This window comes from Miniopterus schreibersii (genome assembly GCF_964146895.1).
Source record: "Miniopterus schreibersii genome assembly, chromosome: 2".
Classification (NCBI taxonomy): Eukaryota; Metazoa; Chordata; class Mammalia; order Chiroptera; family Miniopteridae; genus Miniopterus; species Miniopterus schreibersii.
This window is the reverse complement of record NC_138102.1, coordinates 113,106,996-113,121,517: the sequence shown is the minus strand read 5'-3', so window position 1 is coordinate 113,121,517 and position 14,522 is coordinate 113,106,996. Positions and strand designations below refer to the sequence as shown.

Below are 14,522 nucleotides of genomic sequence, written 5' to 3'. Positions count from 1 at the left end.
CTTGAGATTCTCAACTTGCACATATTGCTGGGCCCTCAACCAAAACTATGACAACCCCCTACAGACTTCTGTGGCTGCTTACCCTACTCAGTAAGAACTTCTCAGGAATCCTGCCACACAACCGTCAGCCCCCTCACAGCCACAGCGATGACCTCTGCTGCCTCCAGCAGCCAGGCTGTCACTACGCTGAGTCTCCACCTCTCTGCTGTGCAGCAGGTAGAGTGCCCCTAGGAAGAAAGCCCAGGTGATGGGGGGCTCACAGTTTTGTACTCTGTTGCTCTGTAAACAGTTGTCTCATATGTTTTACAGTTGTTTCCAGCTGGAGGGTGAGTTTAGTTATCAACTACTGCGTCATGACTGGAGGCAGGTCTGCCTTCTTTTTAATAGCTGCATAGTATTCTACCTTAATCTATTTAACCAGTCTGCCCTATTTAGGTGGTTCCCAGTGCTTTTACAAACGACGCTGTGATGTGCATGTGTCATTTCTGACACGTGCACATGTTATATTTGTGGTAAATTCCCAAAAGAATTATTGATAGGTCAAAGAATACACATTTTAGAATTTACTAAAAAGGTCTGTGTTCACACTATAGTATCCTTCACAACTTTATAAATTAGGATTATATCCCTCTCAAGCCTTTTTGTCCCATATTCAAGAGAGTCCTAATAATTCAATCACATTCATGTGGAATTCTTGAATTTTTCAGTTCTTTCAGAAGTCCCTCTCTCTGTTTTCCACCCTCATTATGTCCTGCCTTAAAAGTCACCTGCCAGAACTAGTGTCAGCTTTCTGGTTTGAAAGCACCACGATTCTGTACTTTCTGTTCCATTTCCAGGCTCATGCTAGCCTTTGGGTCACAAAAGAAACACTGGACTACCTTCTTCAGGGAAAAATAAACAAGGAAATCTTCTAAGGAAATCTATGAGAAGGAGTTCTCTATAAATATTTTTAAGAAAAGAAAAATAAAATGGAACCCCCAGGCATACACAGCTACGCACCTGGACAGAAGACATTTGCACAATGAAAAGAGAACATTCTAATCTTAACTAGATAAGCTTTATTACCCTATCTAATACTTTCAGAACTAGTTTTTACTACCCTAGCACTGTATAATAGTATAGTTAAGTGAGGGCATGAACTTACAATTTCTCTGCCCCGAATGAGGGTATAATTAAGCGTTTTCCTACTAGCTGCCACTAAGTAATTAGTTTGCTGGCTAAACCATGGTCTAAAAGAAGCTGCGGGGGATTTGAAAATTAGCTTTAGTAATAATCAATCTGAGAAATTTAATTTAACTTACTCAAACTCCACATCTCTGTGAGGGCTGATAATCCTAGCAGCGTAAGCCTTTACTGAGTTGTTATGATGGGCCAAGTACCTTAAAAGGCTTCACAAGCCTTCTTTCATTTACTCCTCACAACAGGGCAGGCAGATACGATGGTCCCTCTCCCTCAGATGAGGGAATGAGTCTTAGTGAGGGTAGGGAACTTGTCCAAGGTTACACAGAAGGAAAGTAGTAGAGCACCATTTAAAAAAATTTTGTTGTCAATCCTCACTGGAGGGTATTTTTTCCCCATTGATTTTTTTAGAGTGGGCGGGAGGGGGAGACAGAGAGAGAGAGAGAAACATTGATGTGAGAGTGACACATCGATCGGTTGCCTCCGGCATGTGCCCCACAACCCAGGTACATTCCCTTGAAATGGGAAATCGAAGCCGGGACCCTTCAGTGCACGGGGGAGACTCTAATCACTGAGTCACATGGGCCAAGGCTACAGCTCCATTTTTAAACCCAGTTTTATCAGACTCCAAATCCTGGGCACTTATCAATAGCCCAAAGCGCTGGGGATGTATGAATTGTCTCCATTAGAATTACTGGGGACCTTTAAATGCATACTTCTAGGAGGTTACATTCTTTGGGGGTAGATATTATCAGAATTTGAGAAATACTGCACCCTGCTACTACTGCTCAGGGAGTACACTAGATTACTTTAGCACGCGGGAGTAATTTTTAAAACTGTAACAGTAGGAGAAGCTTCAACAGAGCTACTACACAGGCTGCCATCATGAATCATATTAGAAGAAGAATTTCTGGAAAACTTTTATTATGGTTTCACTGTGAGGAAATAACTTAAAAATTCCAAATTTAATCCTGCTTCTAATCAGTCAGAAAACAAGACGTTAACTTGTTCTTTACAATCATTTATTCTACAAACAACCTAAGCATGTTAAACAGGGACTGAGTTAACAGGGTGACCTTGAAGGAAAAAAGGGGAAAAACTGTGAACTTCAATATTAAAATTTTATAATTTTAAATGGAAACTTCTAAAGTGCAGCTTGGATTCTGCAAACTATGTGAAAATACTTCTAAGCTCTTCTAATGTTTGTATAAACTTGAGCATTGCCCTCTGGGAAAGAGCCTGACTGATCTAATGGAAAAGAGCGTGTCTCCAGAGTCCGACTCCAAACCAGGCGTGGCCAGGCTCTGCAGCTCGTTTGCTAGATAGCTTCAGGAAACTTAACTGAACTCTCAGTTTCTGCATCCAAAAAAGGGATGGCAACACTTCACAGGTTATTGTTTTCTCCCATCCCTCTCCTCTCACTCCTCTGATCACCTCGCAACCTGTCCTGTGAAACCCAAGAAAGGCTATCAAGAAGGATTCCTCATGTAAAATATTGTATAGGGAATACAGTCATTAATATTATAATACTATGTATGGTGCCAGATGGGTACTAGATTTATGAGATCACTTTGTAAGGTATGTAACCGTCTAATCACTATGTTGTACACCTGAAATTAATATAATATTGTATGTCAACTCTAATGGGAAAAAAAAAGTTAAAAATAAATAAATCCATCATGCTTCATGTTCTGTTTTCTCCGATCAAGACCAGAAGTTTAAGCCTTGGGCTCCTCTGGTCATCAATCATCGGGTGCTCTCACTCCCATAACGCTCTAGGTATCCCAAGCTGAACCTGACACCCATGCCTTCTCTCCTTCCCAAAAGTGACCACTGGACCAGAGCAGCTCCCATTAGATGATCACCCTCATATCCACATCTTCCTATGAAAGTCCCTGCTTGTCCTTAACTACTTAACCCTTAGCCATGCTTGGGGACACCAAGTTTGCTGAAACCCTTTCAAGCAACAACCACTTTCCCTCCCACACTTCACCCCTCCAGGACAGCCTCCCTCTCCATCGCAAGTCTTGGCATTGCCAGTTCATTCAAGGGCTCTCACCCCTATGGCATGCAAGGCATTGTGAGTAGGGCAGGGGAAACGCTAGGTAACAGAATAGGCCAAAAATCTCTCGGGGAGCTTGTATTCAGGTGGAGAAGAGGGAAACAAACACGGAAGACATGGAAGATAAAGCAGGAAGTCATGAGGAGAATTTTGTGTGGGACAGAACATTTACTTCAAATGGAGTGACCCGTAGAATTTTTAAGTGGAGGCATGAAGGCCAAGGAGGAGCCAGCCAAGCCAGGAGTGAGGTGCTGAGGGACGTTTCAGACCAAGGGGACACTGGGGGCTCTCCACACACTTTCCTTGCGTGCTTCCTCAGCAACCGGTTCCTCCGGGTCATGCCCTGGATCTTGTCGCCAGCAGGACCCGAACAGTTCCCACATCGCTAACTGAGACTTGCTGTCCTCTGACAACTTGCTTTCCTTAGAGCTCACGTGTTCAGGAGCTTCCGCCTCATCCCGAAGCCTAATCCATTGTCCTATGATCTCCGTTAAGGCCCTGTTTTACCATCTTCATTTAACTATCCTATTTATAATTCCCGTCTTACACATCTATTCAATCCCTTGGCTCTCCCTCCTTCCTTCAGGTTAGCCTGGCAAAATCCCAATCCCTCTGCCTTTTCTGAGACTCTGTGCCAGTGAGAAAGAACTGCTGGACACAACCTCAGACAGACTGGGAACACTGTAAACTCACGATCACTAATTGCACAGGGATCTTCCACGCTGCCCACCAGGGCTCAAGTCTGTGACAGCCCCTCCCCCACTCTCTCTCTCAGGACTACCTGAGGTCGTCTCTCCTTCAACATTCTACCCTCCTCTACACCTTGGCGTCCCTGACACCCCCCTATACTGGCTTCCCCTCCTAGCTTTCGGATTCTTCCTTCTTAGTTTCGTTATTTCCTCCCCTGATCTACAGGTTGGAGATCTTCCGGACTCAGACATGGGCCATTTGCCCTCAATGTCCTAGGTTCTTCCTAGGTGATTTTATCTAGTCCCATGACTTTAAATGCCATCTGTATGCTATAACTCCCAGACCACCTCTTTACTTTGAACACTGCCACTCTAGTTTGAACCATCATCACCTGCTGATATTACTATAATAGCTCTTGATTTCTCTACTAATAGTTCAGTCTCCCAGTGATAGCCGCAGTGATCTTTTTGAGGTATAAATTGGATCACATCATTCCCTTCCTTAAAACCCTTCAGCAACCTTTCACAGCTCTCAGATCAAAATCCCAAAACATGGCCTCTTAGTTTCGGGGGGTTGACATAGCACATTACCAAAATCTTAAAGACTTAAAACAACAGAAATTTATTCTCTCAGCTGTAGCGACTGAAAGTATAATATCAAGGTGCTGGCACTACCACACTCCCTCTAAAGACTGACTGTAGAGATTTCATTCCTTGCCCCTTCCAGCTTCTGGTACCTTCTAGAGCTCCTTGGCTTGTGGCTCAGTCGCTCCAATTCTCTGCCTCTGGCTTCATGTGGCTTTCTCTTATCTTCTTTGTGTGTGTCTTATAAGAACACTAGTCATTGGATTTAGGGCCCACCCAGATCATTCTAGATTATTTCTTCTCAAGATCCTTAACTTGATTACATTTGCAAAGACCTTTATTACAAGTACTGTCACATTTACAGGTTCTGGGAATTAGGACATGGGCATATCTCTTGGAGGGCCACCATTTAACCCACCACAGCCTCCTAGCCTCCAAGGCCTTACGCAAGCTTACTCTGCCTCCCCCTGCAACTTCATCTCCCAAAGTTCTCCTTCTTGGTGTACAGGCTCTACCCATGCTGGCTGCCATTTATTATTTATTTATTTATTTATTTTTGTTTTAATTTATCTTTATTGTTGAAAGTATTACAAATGTCCCCCTTTTCTCCCCATTGTTCCTCTCCCCCTGGGCCTGCACCACACTATTGTCTGTGTCCATGGGTTATGCACATATGCATAGAAGTTCTTAGTTTATCCCCCCCCCCCCCCCCCCCCGCCCACCTTCCCTCTGAGATTCATCTGCCTTTTGTTTTCTTGAGGACAAGCTCTTTCCCATCCTTTTCACATATGCTGTTCTATACACAATACTTGTCTTTGCCTAGCTAACTTCTCCTTCGGGTCTTGAATTAAATCTAACTTCCACAGAGAAGTGTCCTTTGACCCATAAACTTTAGTATGTTGACACAGTTATCATCCCTCAAAGCACCCTGTCCCTTTTCTTGACAGCATTCAATGATTTTCCTGTTTCAAGTTGTATACCTGCATATAATTTGTGTGTGCACTTGTTACTCTTTGTCTCTATCTCTGGACTGTGAATTCTTCATGCCACTCCTAGCACACCTGCTTTGTTAACTTCCTCTTGTATACTCAAGCGTAGGACAGCATCTGGCACACAGTAGCAGTAACTAAATAAAGGATTACTGAAAAAAACACAGTACCTCCCATTCCCCGTTGAACAGGATTAGGTAAGTGCAAATAAATGGGTTAGAAGGCTGACCAGATAGCTGAGGAAACTGGGGCCTGCAGAAGACCTCTCTCCCAAGCCAGCCCGAGAAAGGGGTCAGGTTGGGCATGAAAGGGAAAGTAGTTACCTGATTATTAGCAAGTTGTAGGGACTTCTTTACTCTTCGGTTCTGCCATGAACAACCTATACACCTCAGGAACTCATTCACCTTTTAAAACAATCTCCACATCCTGTTAAAAAGCATTAATTGAGGTTTTCCTGAATTTTAGGAAAAACTTCAATACCAACTGATTTCCTCCAGCAGCCTAATAATAAGCTGGGAGATTCACATTATATCTAAGTTTCTTAATTCTACTAAATTCCAAAATGACTCAAGTATTAATAATAAATCAGGCTGGCCTGTTATAAAGTCTAGTACGCACAGAGGGACACAGAAAAGAGAAATATTTTCTAGGACACATGAAATTCTCCAGCCTCTTTTTTACCCTGAGGTTTTTTTTTTTCAATTGAGATACAATTCACATAATGTAAATTCCCCCTTTTAAAGTGTACAATTCAGTGTTTTGCCCAGAGTTGCACCACCATTGTCACTATCTAGTTCCAGAATATTCTCATCACCACGACTCCCTCTGCCCCCCCCAAACCCATCCTCATTAGCAATCATTTGCTATTCCTCCCTCCCCAGTCTCTGGCAACCACTAATGTACTGTCTCTATGGATTTTCCAGTTTGCTTTTCATATTCAAGAAACAAACACAGAGACATGCAATGATTTGCTCAGGGTTGCAGTCACCTAGTAAAAGAGCAAGATTATAACACATGTATTTATAGCAACTTTTTAAATAGTATAAAAAAACAAGAGATCAGTGAAAATATATTTAGCTCAACTATGCATATCTTCAGTGTGGCTATAAGACACCTAATATATAAAGCAGAGTCCTTAGGCTAGTAATTCCCAGGCTGCGGGGAGGCAGGAGTGCAGGGCGTTAGGAGTCACTGAAGAGGAAGAGAGATGGTACTGACGGGACAGGGTGATGCAGAGGGAAGGCTGAGAAAGTGTGAGGCTATAGGACAGACTTTTTTTTTCCAGCCCAGGGTTGTGAGATGAGTGCTAATGTGCCCAGGTGTTCACTTGCCTTCTTTTATAGTGCTCTCAGTGGGTCCCAGAGATCCCTGATTATTCCTAGCCATAAATAGCACTACCACCACTTCAGAACACTTGCTGGTTTATGACACCTGGCAAAATAATACAGAAAACTTGACTTCTTTATATTGTACTGTCTGCATTCTCAATGAAGTAAAAGGATTACAAGCTTCACTTACTTTTGTACCATCAATAAATGTGCACCCAGGAACAGTGACCCCACAGACTAAAATAATCAGAATCCATTTGCAAAAATAATTAGGCACACATTTTATTTTATGCCTTAATCAACATGGCAAATACCATTAACAAAAGGAAAAAAGGGTGGAAACCACTCATCACACAGAAAAAAATTCATCGTTCAAAACAGATTAATCTGAACCTCAACATTCTTTGTGCTCATTTAAAAATATTATTAAAACAGCAACTCAAAGAGACAAGTCAAAGCTAAGTATTTTATCAACTCAAATTGAGATCCTAGATCAACTACAACTACATAACTTAAAAAATAACCTTGTCTTCCACCTAGGAAAGTTTGATTTGCCAACATCTAATGAATACAAATTTTCTTTTACAAACAATGTTATTTTGAGTTATAGATCCTGCTTATCATTTTTTTTTTTTTAATGACTTGGATACCAAATGACACAGTGACTGGCCAGTTAAAGTTGGAACTTTGTGTCTAGCAAATATTTTACTAAAACTGTTATTAAGCATGTAAGTTAACTTAAAAGGTCAACTCTTAATTGTCCACAACAAAAGAGAGCTTTGGTACCAATGAATTAGAAGTAGGGCAACAAAACATATTTTGTTTGCAGTTTTATGGTGTGGTTTTGGAATTAAATTGGAAATGCCTATGTATGAAAAGTGAGTCTCATTCTTCTGTTACCTACAGTATTGTAAGGAATGAACAGCCTAACTGTTCCAAATTATTCATATAAATAAAGCACTACCCTAAAATTTCTTACAAAAAGATGAATAGGTCACACCCTGAAATTCAGACCAAAAGTGGAGAACTAAGTACAGTACTCCTTCACTTTTCAATGCTCCCTTTCCCTCTTGACATGAGCAGCAAGATACTGGAATAAAAATAATTCCAGTAAGTACTTCCAGAACATATCTATTTTAGTTCTCCCACTTGATGAGGGGCTACCAAGAACAACAAAAATAAGTTTAAAAGAAAAGGTAATTTAATCATTAAAAAAGACAGACTGAGCAAGGGAAGAGGGTGGGTTTAGGAGAATATCTGTTGTCAGTCAAGCCTTCTGTAAAATTCAGAGCACTACTCTAAGTCCTCCTTAAGTTACACCCGGGCCATGCACACTGCACAGGGAATCTGGGCAATTCTTTGTTCATCTTTAAGGTTGCCAGATAACTTACAGAAAGCTAATAACACATTTTCATTTTAAGAAGCAAAAAAAGAAACAAAATATTCAAGACACTGAGCAATTTTACTTTTTGAAATGGCTAGCCTCAACATTTTTCTCTTAATTTCAGATTTTGCAAAGTTGCTACCCTCTAGGTCATTAAGTAGACACCGAAAAGAGCTAAATCTTTACGGAGCATACATTTTTCAAAAATGTAGACCAAAGTGAACTAACTAAAATTTAATTCTAAATTTAGCCAGTGATTTCTAGATATAACAATGGAATAAAATCAGTAAAAAATAGTGTGCTTACTTCTCAAATTATTTAGTTTGGGAAATATTTACATTTAGCCCAAAAGATTACTTACAGTTTGAAAGATTAAAAGATAAAAACAAAAACTGGTTCAACAATTGTCAAAATGAAATGAATGCAAACACTGACCACAATAGCTTTCCACTCAATGCAAAATAAACCAGGTCCAGGTGAGCTCAGCTCACTTAAGTGTTACAGTCATTTCTCTTTTCCAGCTTCCTAACTGGACTGAATTGCTCAACAATATTACCTGTGTTAAAATGAAGAGATAAAAAGTGTTGTAAAGATTACACAATGATTCAATCTGAGACTGATATAATGCATCATCGTAACACTGCAGAGCTGGAAGGGATCTTCAAGATCTAGTCCAGCACCCACATTTTACAGATGAGAAAACTTGAGGCCCAAACTGAGTCATTTGGTCAAACGACTTGACCGGAGTCACACTCCTGGGCTGAGCTATTCATTCGCTCAGTCCTTCTCCCACTGCCCGAAGCTGCCTAAGTGCCAGGTTCGGTGGTAGCAGCTAAAAACGTGCTGGAAGGCGGCATTCACCACTGTCAAGACAGGCTTTTTTCCCTAGTCTTCTTAAGATAAGTCCTGAAATGCCCTCATCAGCAAGAACTCACAGGCGAGTTCCACAGCCTCTGCACAGAGGGGCCCACTTTCGGTTTCACACATTTCAGTAAACACAGTTGGGTTTTGAGCTCAGAGAGGCCTCAACTGTATTTACTTTAAGTGATTAAGCATTAACAAAGGTAAGGAAGTACAGTATTCTGAGTGAGTCCCTCCCTAGTACATTCATAACTTAAGGAAGTGCAATCGGAAAATGCCCTAACACACAAACAAGTTCACAGACAGGACAGGCTACAAAACCAGAGCTATCTGAGGTATCAAAATAGATCAGTGAAGTCCAACAGCTCAAGTTTACAAAGTGTGGAATGTAAAGATCTCCCCATTTCATTCAGGTGTGGGTATATTTTTCTGAGATGTCTGTACGTTAAAAAGACCTCCAACCTCACATTCAAACTAATGCCCTCTTCTAATGACACATATATCTAAACCAGGCCTTTCTCCTTAAAATCAACTTTCTCTGATTTCCATTTGATTAAAAAAAAAACAAAAAAAAAAACCTAGAATAAAAAAATAAAACCTAAAACTTAATGTGCTGGCTAAAGAAATTAAACTTCTATGTACAGTCAAAACAGCTGTAGCTCAAACTGCACTTTTATGCGTGTTATTTAAAAACGGGACGTGCAGTGAACTTACCCATCAACATAAATCGTCTCTTATTTTACTTGAACTTTTACATTCTTTAGTATCGTCTGACACTTCCATGTTGTGTGTATCCTGATTCACAGTCACCCTCTCTAAGGAGAGGAGCCGCCCGACAGAGCTCTGAAATAACCCCCCAAAAGCCAGGCGCCGCCCCGCGCAGGCCCGCAGGCCTCGGGCGCCGCCACCGCGGACACCCCGGGGCCGCTTCGGATCAAACGCAATCGTGGCTGAGGCGCCTCTGACTTCCCTGAACACGCCACCCGCCCCGGGCAAAGCGCTGCTGTGCTCCTTCAGTTCTCAAACTTCCAGATCTGACTCTTATCCGGGGCGTCACAAGTTCTCATCTGCACGTCGGGCCGGCCCTCGGGGGTCCGATAGGCGGTGAGGCACAGTCCCGAGTGCGGGTGGAAAATCGTCCCATCGTCTTTAAAATACCAAACGATGCTGGCCGGCGCGGGGAGCCCGTCTTTCGGACAGTTCTGCATCCCCACGTGGGTCCTCCGCTCGGGCACCTCGGCGCACAGCTCCGTCACGGAGTTGAACCTGATCTCCTTGTTGGACGTGTACTCGAAGAACTGGTTGCCTCCTTGGCCGTGGCAGCCGAACAGCGACAGGTTCGCGCCCGTGGGGTTGCTCTCGGGCGCGTTGTAATCTAGACACTCGGAGGAGATGCCCAGGCTGCGGATGGCGCCGTGCCAGCCCGGCCTGTCCTCCGGCACGTGCAGGCTCGGAAACACGTTTTTCAGATACCAGTCGAAGCTCTTGCACCGCAGCTGCTCCCGCAGCGACTTCCTCTCGGAAATGTCGCCGTAGGCCTCCTTCCTGGCGGGCGGGTTGCGGTTGTAGAAGTGCTCCTTGTAGCCGTCCATCCAGACCTCGGCGGCGCGCGCCGTGTTCTGCAGGAAGTTGGGGCGCGCGTAGGGCGCGCGCTTGGGGAACACGTGGCCCACGTGCGAGCAGGGGTGGATCTCCAGGCGCCCGCCGCACTGCCACACCCGGAAGGACAGCTCCAGGTTCTCGCCGCCCCACACCTCCATGCCCGTGTCGTAGGTCCCCAGGTACTCGAAGTACTTCTTGCTGACGGCGAACAGGCCCCCGGCCATGGTGGGCGACCGGATGGGCTCGGTTCTCGACCTGCGCCGCTCCCGCTCCTGCTTGGGGACCGACTGCCACTGGAAGGTCAGGCGCCAGTCGAAGCCGCCGATCATGGGCTCGCCCGTCTGCATGTAGAACTCGAAAGTGTTCCAGTCGATGGTGTCGATCACCGGGCACACCACGGCCGTCTCGTCCTGGCCGATCCTCTCCAAGAGCGGCTCCAGCCAGCCCGCGTTACACTCGCAGTGGCAGTCCAGGAAGGTGAGGACGTCCCCCGTGGCGAAGCTGGCGCCCAGCAGCCGCGCGCGGACCAGCCCCTCGCGCTTCTGGGTGCGGACGAGGCGCACGCGCGCCAGGGTGCTCACGTAGGCCTCCAGCTGCGCCTTGAGGTGCGCGCGGTCGCTCAGGTCGTCCACCAGGATGACCTCCTTCAGCAGCGCGGCCGGCGAGGTCTCCAGGACGCTGTGCACCGTGCGCAGCAGCGTGGACCAGGCCTCGTTGTAGAAGGCCACGATGACCGAGGTGGTGGGCAGCCGCCCGTAGTCGAAGGTCTTGGACCGGCACTCGGGCATCCTGTTGTCCTGTATGTGGCGGTGCAGGGAGATGCGGTCACTGAGGTAGATGTTGATGGCGTACCGCTCCAGCAGCTCCTCCTGCTGCTTCTGCTCGGCCGGGCTGAGCTGCAGTCGGCTGGCTCTGCCCCACTCCCCCAGGGCCAGGGCGTCCGCGGGGGGCTTCTCGTAAAGCGGCCGCGACCCGTCCTCCGCCCTCCGCCCGGGGCCCCGCGGCTGCCCGGGGCCCCGCTCCCCGGCCGGGCCGGCTCCCGGGGAGGCGTGGAAGGTGGACACGGACAGCTCGGCCAGGACGTAGGCCACGGCCGCCAGCGCCAGCAGCAGGCAGCTCCTGCCCGCCCAGGTGCCCCGCGCGGCCGCCCGGAGCCTCATGGCCGGGCGCGGGCGCGGGCGCGGCCGCGGGTCTCCGCGCAGGGGGCTGCGGGCCGCCGCTGGGCTCGCGGCTCAGGTGGGCGCGCGCTTCCCACCGGGACCCTCCTCTCGCGCGGGCCCTCGGCTCCCCTCCCGCCGCCGGGCTTCCCGGGGCCACCGAGCACCGCGGGCCACCGCCTCCGCCCGGCTCCGGCCGCGCCGCACTTCCTCCCGCGCCTCACAACTTTTCACAAACTCTCGGGCCGCCGGCGCCCCGCCCTCCGGCGCCGACCAGCCCGCCCTCCCCTCTCGCTCCTCCTGGCGGCTCGGGCGCGAAAAGCCTCGGGCCGGGCGCAGCCCGCCGCCCGCTCGGCGCCCACGGGCTCCCCGCCGCCCCGCCCGCCCGCCCGCCTCGGCGGCTCTCCCGGGGCCCAGCCTGGGCGGCGGGCGAGGCTCCGACAGCCGAGCGCTTGCCCGTCACAAAAAGAAAACAGAGAATAAAACTCACCGAGTTGTTTGCCGTTGGGACTGAAGTGCACGGAGGTGACCGGAGCTTTGTGGCCCTTAAAATAACGCTCCAGAACCGGGTCCTCCTGGGAAGGAAAGCGGTCCTGTTTGGAAAGCAGGCGCAGGCCTGGGCCTCGGGCGTCGGCGAGGCAGGCTGCCCCTCGGGGGTCCGCTAGCGCGCAGGGCGCGCGGGGAGCCCCCCGGGACACGCGGGCGCCACCTGCCCCCGCAGAGCGGGCAGAATCCCGGGTTCCCGCGTCTCAGAGCCCAGCGCACCTGCGGGCCCCGCCCCCGCCCCCCCCCCCCCCGCAGTTCGTGGGAAATGCAGGTGCCCAGGCCCGGCCGCGCAGCCGCGGTGCCAGGCGGGCCCGGCTCGGGCGCTTTTTAGAAACCTCCCGGCGATTCTGACGCAGGCGCTCCACGGAACCCCCCCGAGGGTTCTGGGGGCCATGAGACTGCAGCCCCCGAGCCCCGGCCGGAGCGCCCCGGGCCCGGCCAAGCTGGGCGCTCCCGACGCCCCAGCAGCGCCGGGTGAGACGCGGGCGCCCGGGGCCAGGGGCGAGGAGCCAGAGGTTCTGGACCCCGCAGCCGACACCTGCCTCCACCTCCCGCCAGGTGCGGGCGCGGCCCCGGCCTGGCCCCGCCGCCCGCGGGACCGGCTCCGGGCAGTCGCTCCCCAGCCCGTCCTTACCGGGACAGAGGCCATAGGGGAAGCGGTGGGCCACCGGTTCCTGCCGGTGGGGGGAACCGGGGAGAAGAAGGGGCGGGATGGGATGGGGGACCGTGCGGCGCCCGGAACCGTCTGCCTGGAGCGCTGGCGCCTCCCGGTCACTACAACAACGGCGGCCCAATCACGCCCCGCGCTCCAGGCCTGGGTAGCCGAGCGCCGAGGCTCTGCCGAGCGCCGAGGCTCCGCGGCGGGGGGACAGCCCTGCGACCTCAAGCTGGCAGGCGAGACGCCCTACGGTCAGGTGCGAACACGCACCAAAGCCAAAGTTTATTAACACTCGTTTTCCACCGGGCTTGACACCCAGAAGGAGAGGAGTCACCGGGACAGAAATGAGACTGATGGGAGCTGGAGGGTAAAGACTCTGATCGATGCGATCGGAGCTCTATTACTCGTTAAAGAGACAGCGCGTGCGAATTCAGGAGGTCCCGTAGCCTGTGAGGACGGCCGACGGAGATTCGATCTGACGCGGGAAGCTTGTGAGTTACTAACGTACGCGAAGGAACTAAACCTTTGGAGAACAGATTTGAGTTTATTTAATTACCATGTTTCACACAATGCCCTGCGTGATGTAAATATAGATTCTGGATAAATGGAATGAATGAATGAATGAATGAATGAATGAATGTTGTGCATCCGCTTAATGTTTTCCTATGTTTCTATTCCAGTCTGCTCTTTTGTGTGTTTTAGAGCAGCCAGTTTATACAGCAGCATATGTAAAGTCTTTAGGAAGACTTAGAAATGAGCTTTTGTTTGTTTGAATTATTAGGCCACATAGTAACTACAGCCATTTCCACACCAGGCTTCCTCACGCATAATATCGCTTGAGTTTCAGCAACGCTGCCGAGGTGACAGTGTTACGAAATGTTACCAACGTTTACAAATTATAAACTTCATTCTTACATATTTTATATATACTTGTCAAAGACCACACAGAGACAGCTCTTCCAATTCCCAGTCCCTATTTTTTTGCACCTTGCCTCAAAGCATGGAGGGTTCAACTGAAAATTACACACAGAATTCTTGGCAGCATAAGATGGCATAATAGACCACAGCTGGAAAAATACACGTTCTGTGCAGATGAAAGGTATACTGCACACCTTAATTACAGTTTCTCTAACTGCTGTCTGGTGATAAAATTTAGTTTTAATGAATACTGCACTTAGCAGGCAGATAGGAATAACTTTAGATTGCAGTATTTAATTTGAGTATATGTTTGCTGAATGTCTGCTCTATGGCTCTGAGGGACACAAAGGTGACTGAGATAGCTTCCCTGCCCTCCAGAACTCAACAATCTAGGTTTCTGAGCCTCATATTTTAGCACACATAATGATGATTCAGCAGACTCCATTCCCAGAGATGCTGATTCAGCGTATGTGGGATGGGACCCAGGGCCCTACACATGGAACAAGCCCCTTCAGGGGTTGCTATGGGAGTCTCAGCTGTGTACAGTGAAAAGCGTTGCTGTAG

General features: G+C 48.3%; 2 protein-coding genes across 10 annotated transcripts in view; both read right to left on the bottom strand.

Annotated features, from left to right (window-relative positions):
• Nucleotides 1-13,265, bottom strand: part of POC1B (POC1 centriolar protein B) — a 90,649-nt gene extending 77,384 nt beyond the window's left edge. For 3 of the 9 annotated variants that reach the window (XM_081127555.1, XM_081127557.1, XM_081127556.1), the window contains exons 1-2: nucleotides 13,017-13,159; nucleotides 12,327-12,411 (exon numbers count right to left, since the gene is read on the bottom strand). In XM_081127555.1, the coding sequence (XP_080983681.1) occupies nucleotides 12,327-12,411; nucleotides 13,017-13,031 (100 nt within the window). In that variant the 5' untranslated portion in view covers nucleotides 13,032-13,159. Of the gene's footprint in view, nucleotides 1-12,326; nucleotides 12,412-13,016 lie in introns of all 9 variants that reach the window. The other 6 variants (XM_081127560.1, XM_081127559.1, XM_081127558.1 and 3 more) reach the window with 4 other exon arrangements.
• Nucleotides 5,085-12,084, bottom strand: LOC308552313 (polypeptide N-acetylgalactosaminyltransferase 4-like). Its single transcript, XM_081127554.1, has one exon. The coding sequence runs from the start codon at nucleotides 11,837-11,839 to the stop codon at nucleotides 10,091-10,093; it is 1,749 nt and encodes a 582-aa protein (XP_080983680.1). The 5' UTR covers nucleotides 11,840-12,084; the 3' UTR covers nucleotides 5,085-10,090.
• Nucleotides 13,266-14,522: the final 1,257 nt, after the last annotated feature.

Coding starts and splice junctions, on each gene's coding strand:
- LOC308552313 (XM_081127554.1), bottom strand. CDS start 11,839: ATGAGGCTCCGGGCGGCCGCGCGGGGCACCTGGGCGGGCAGGAGCTGC.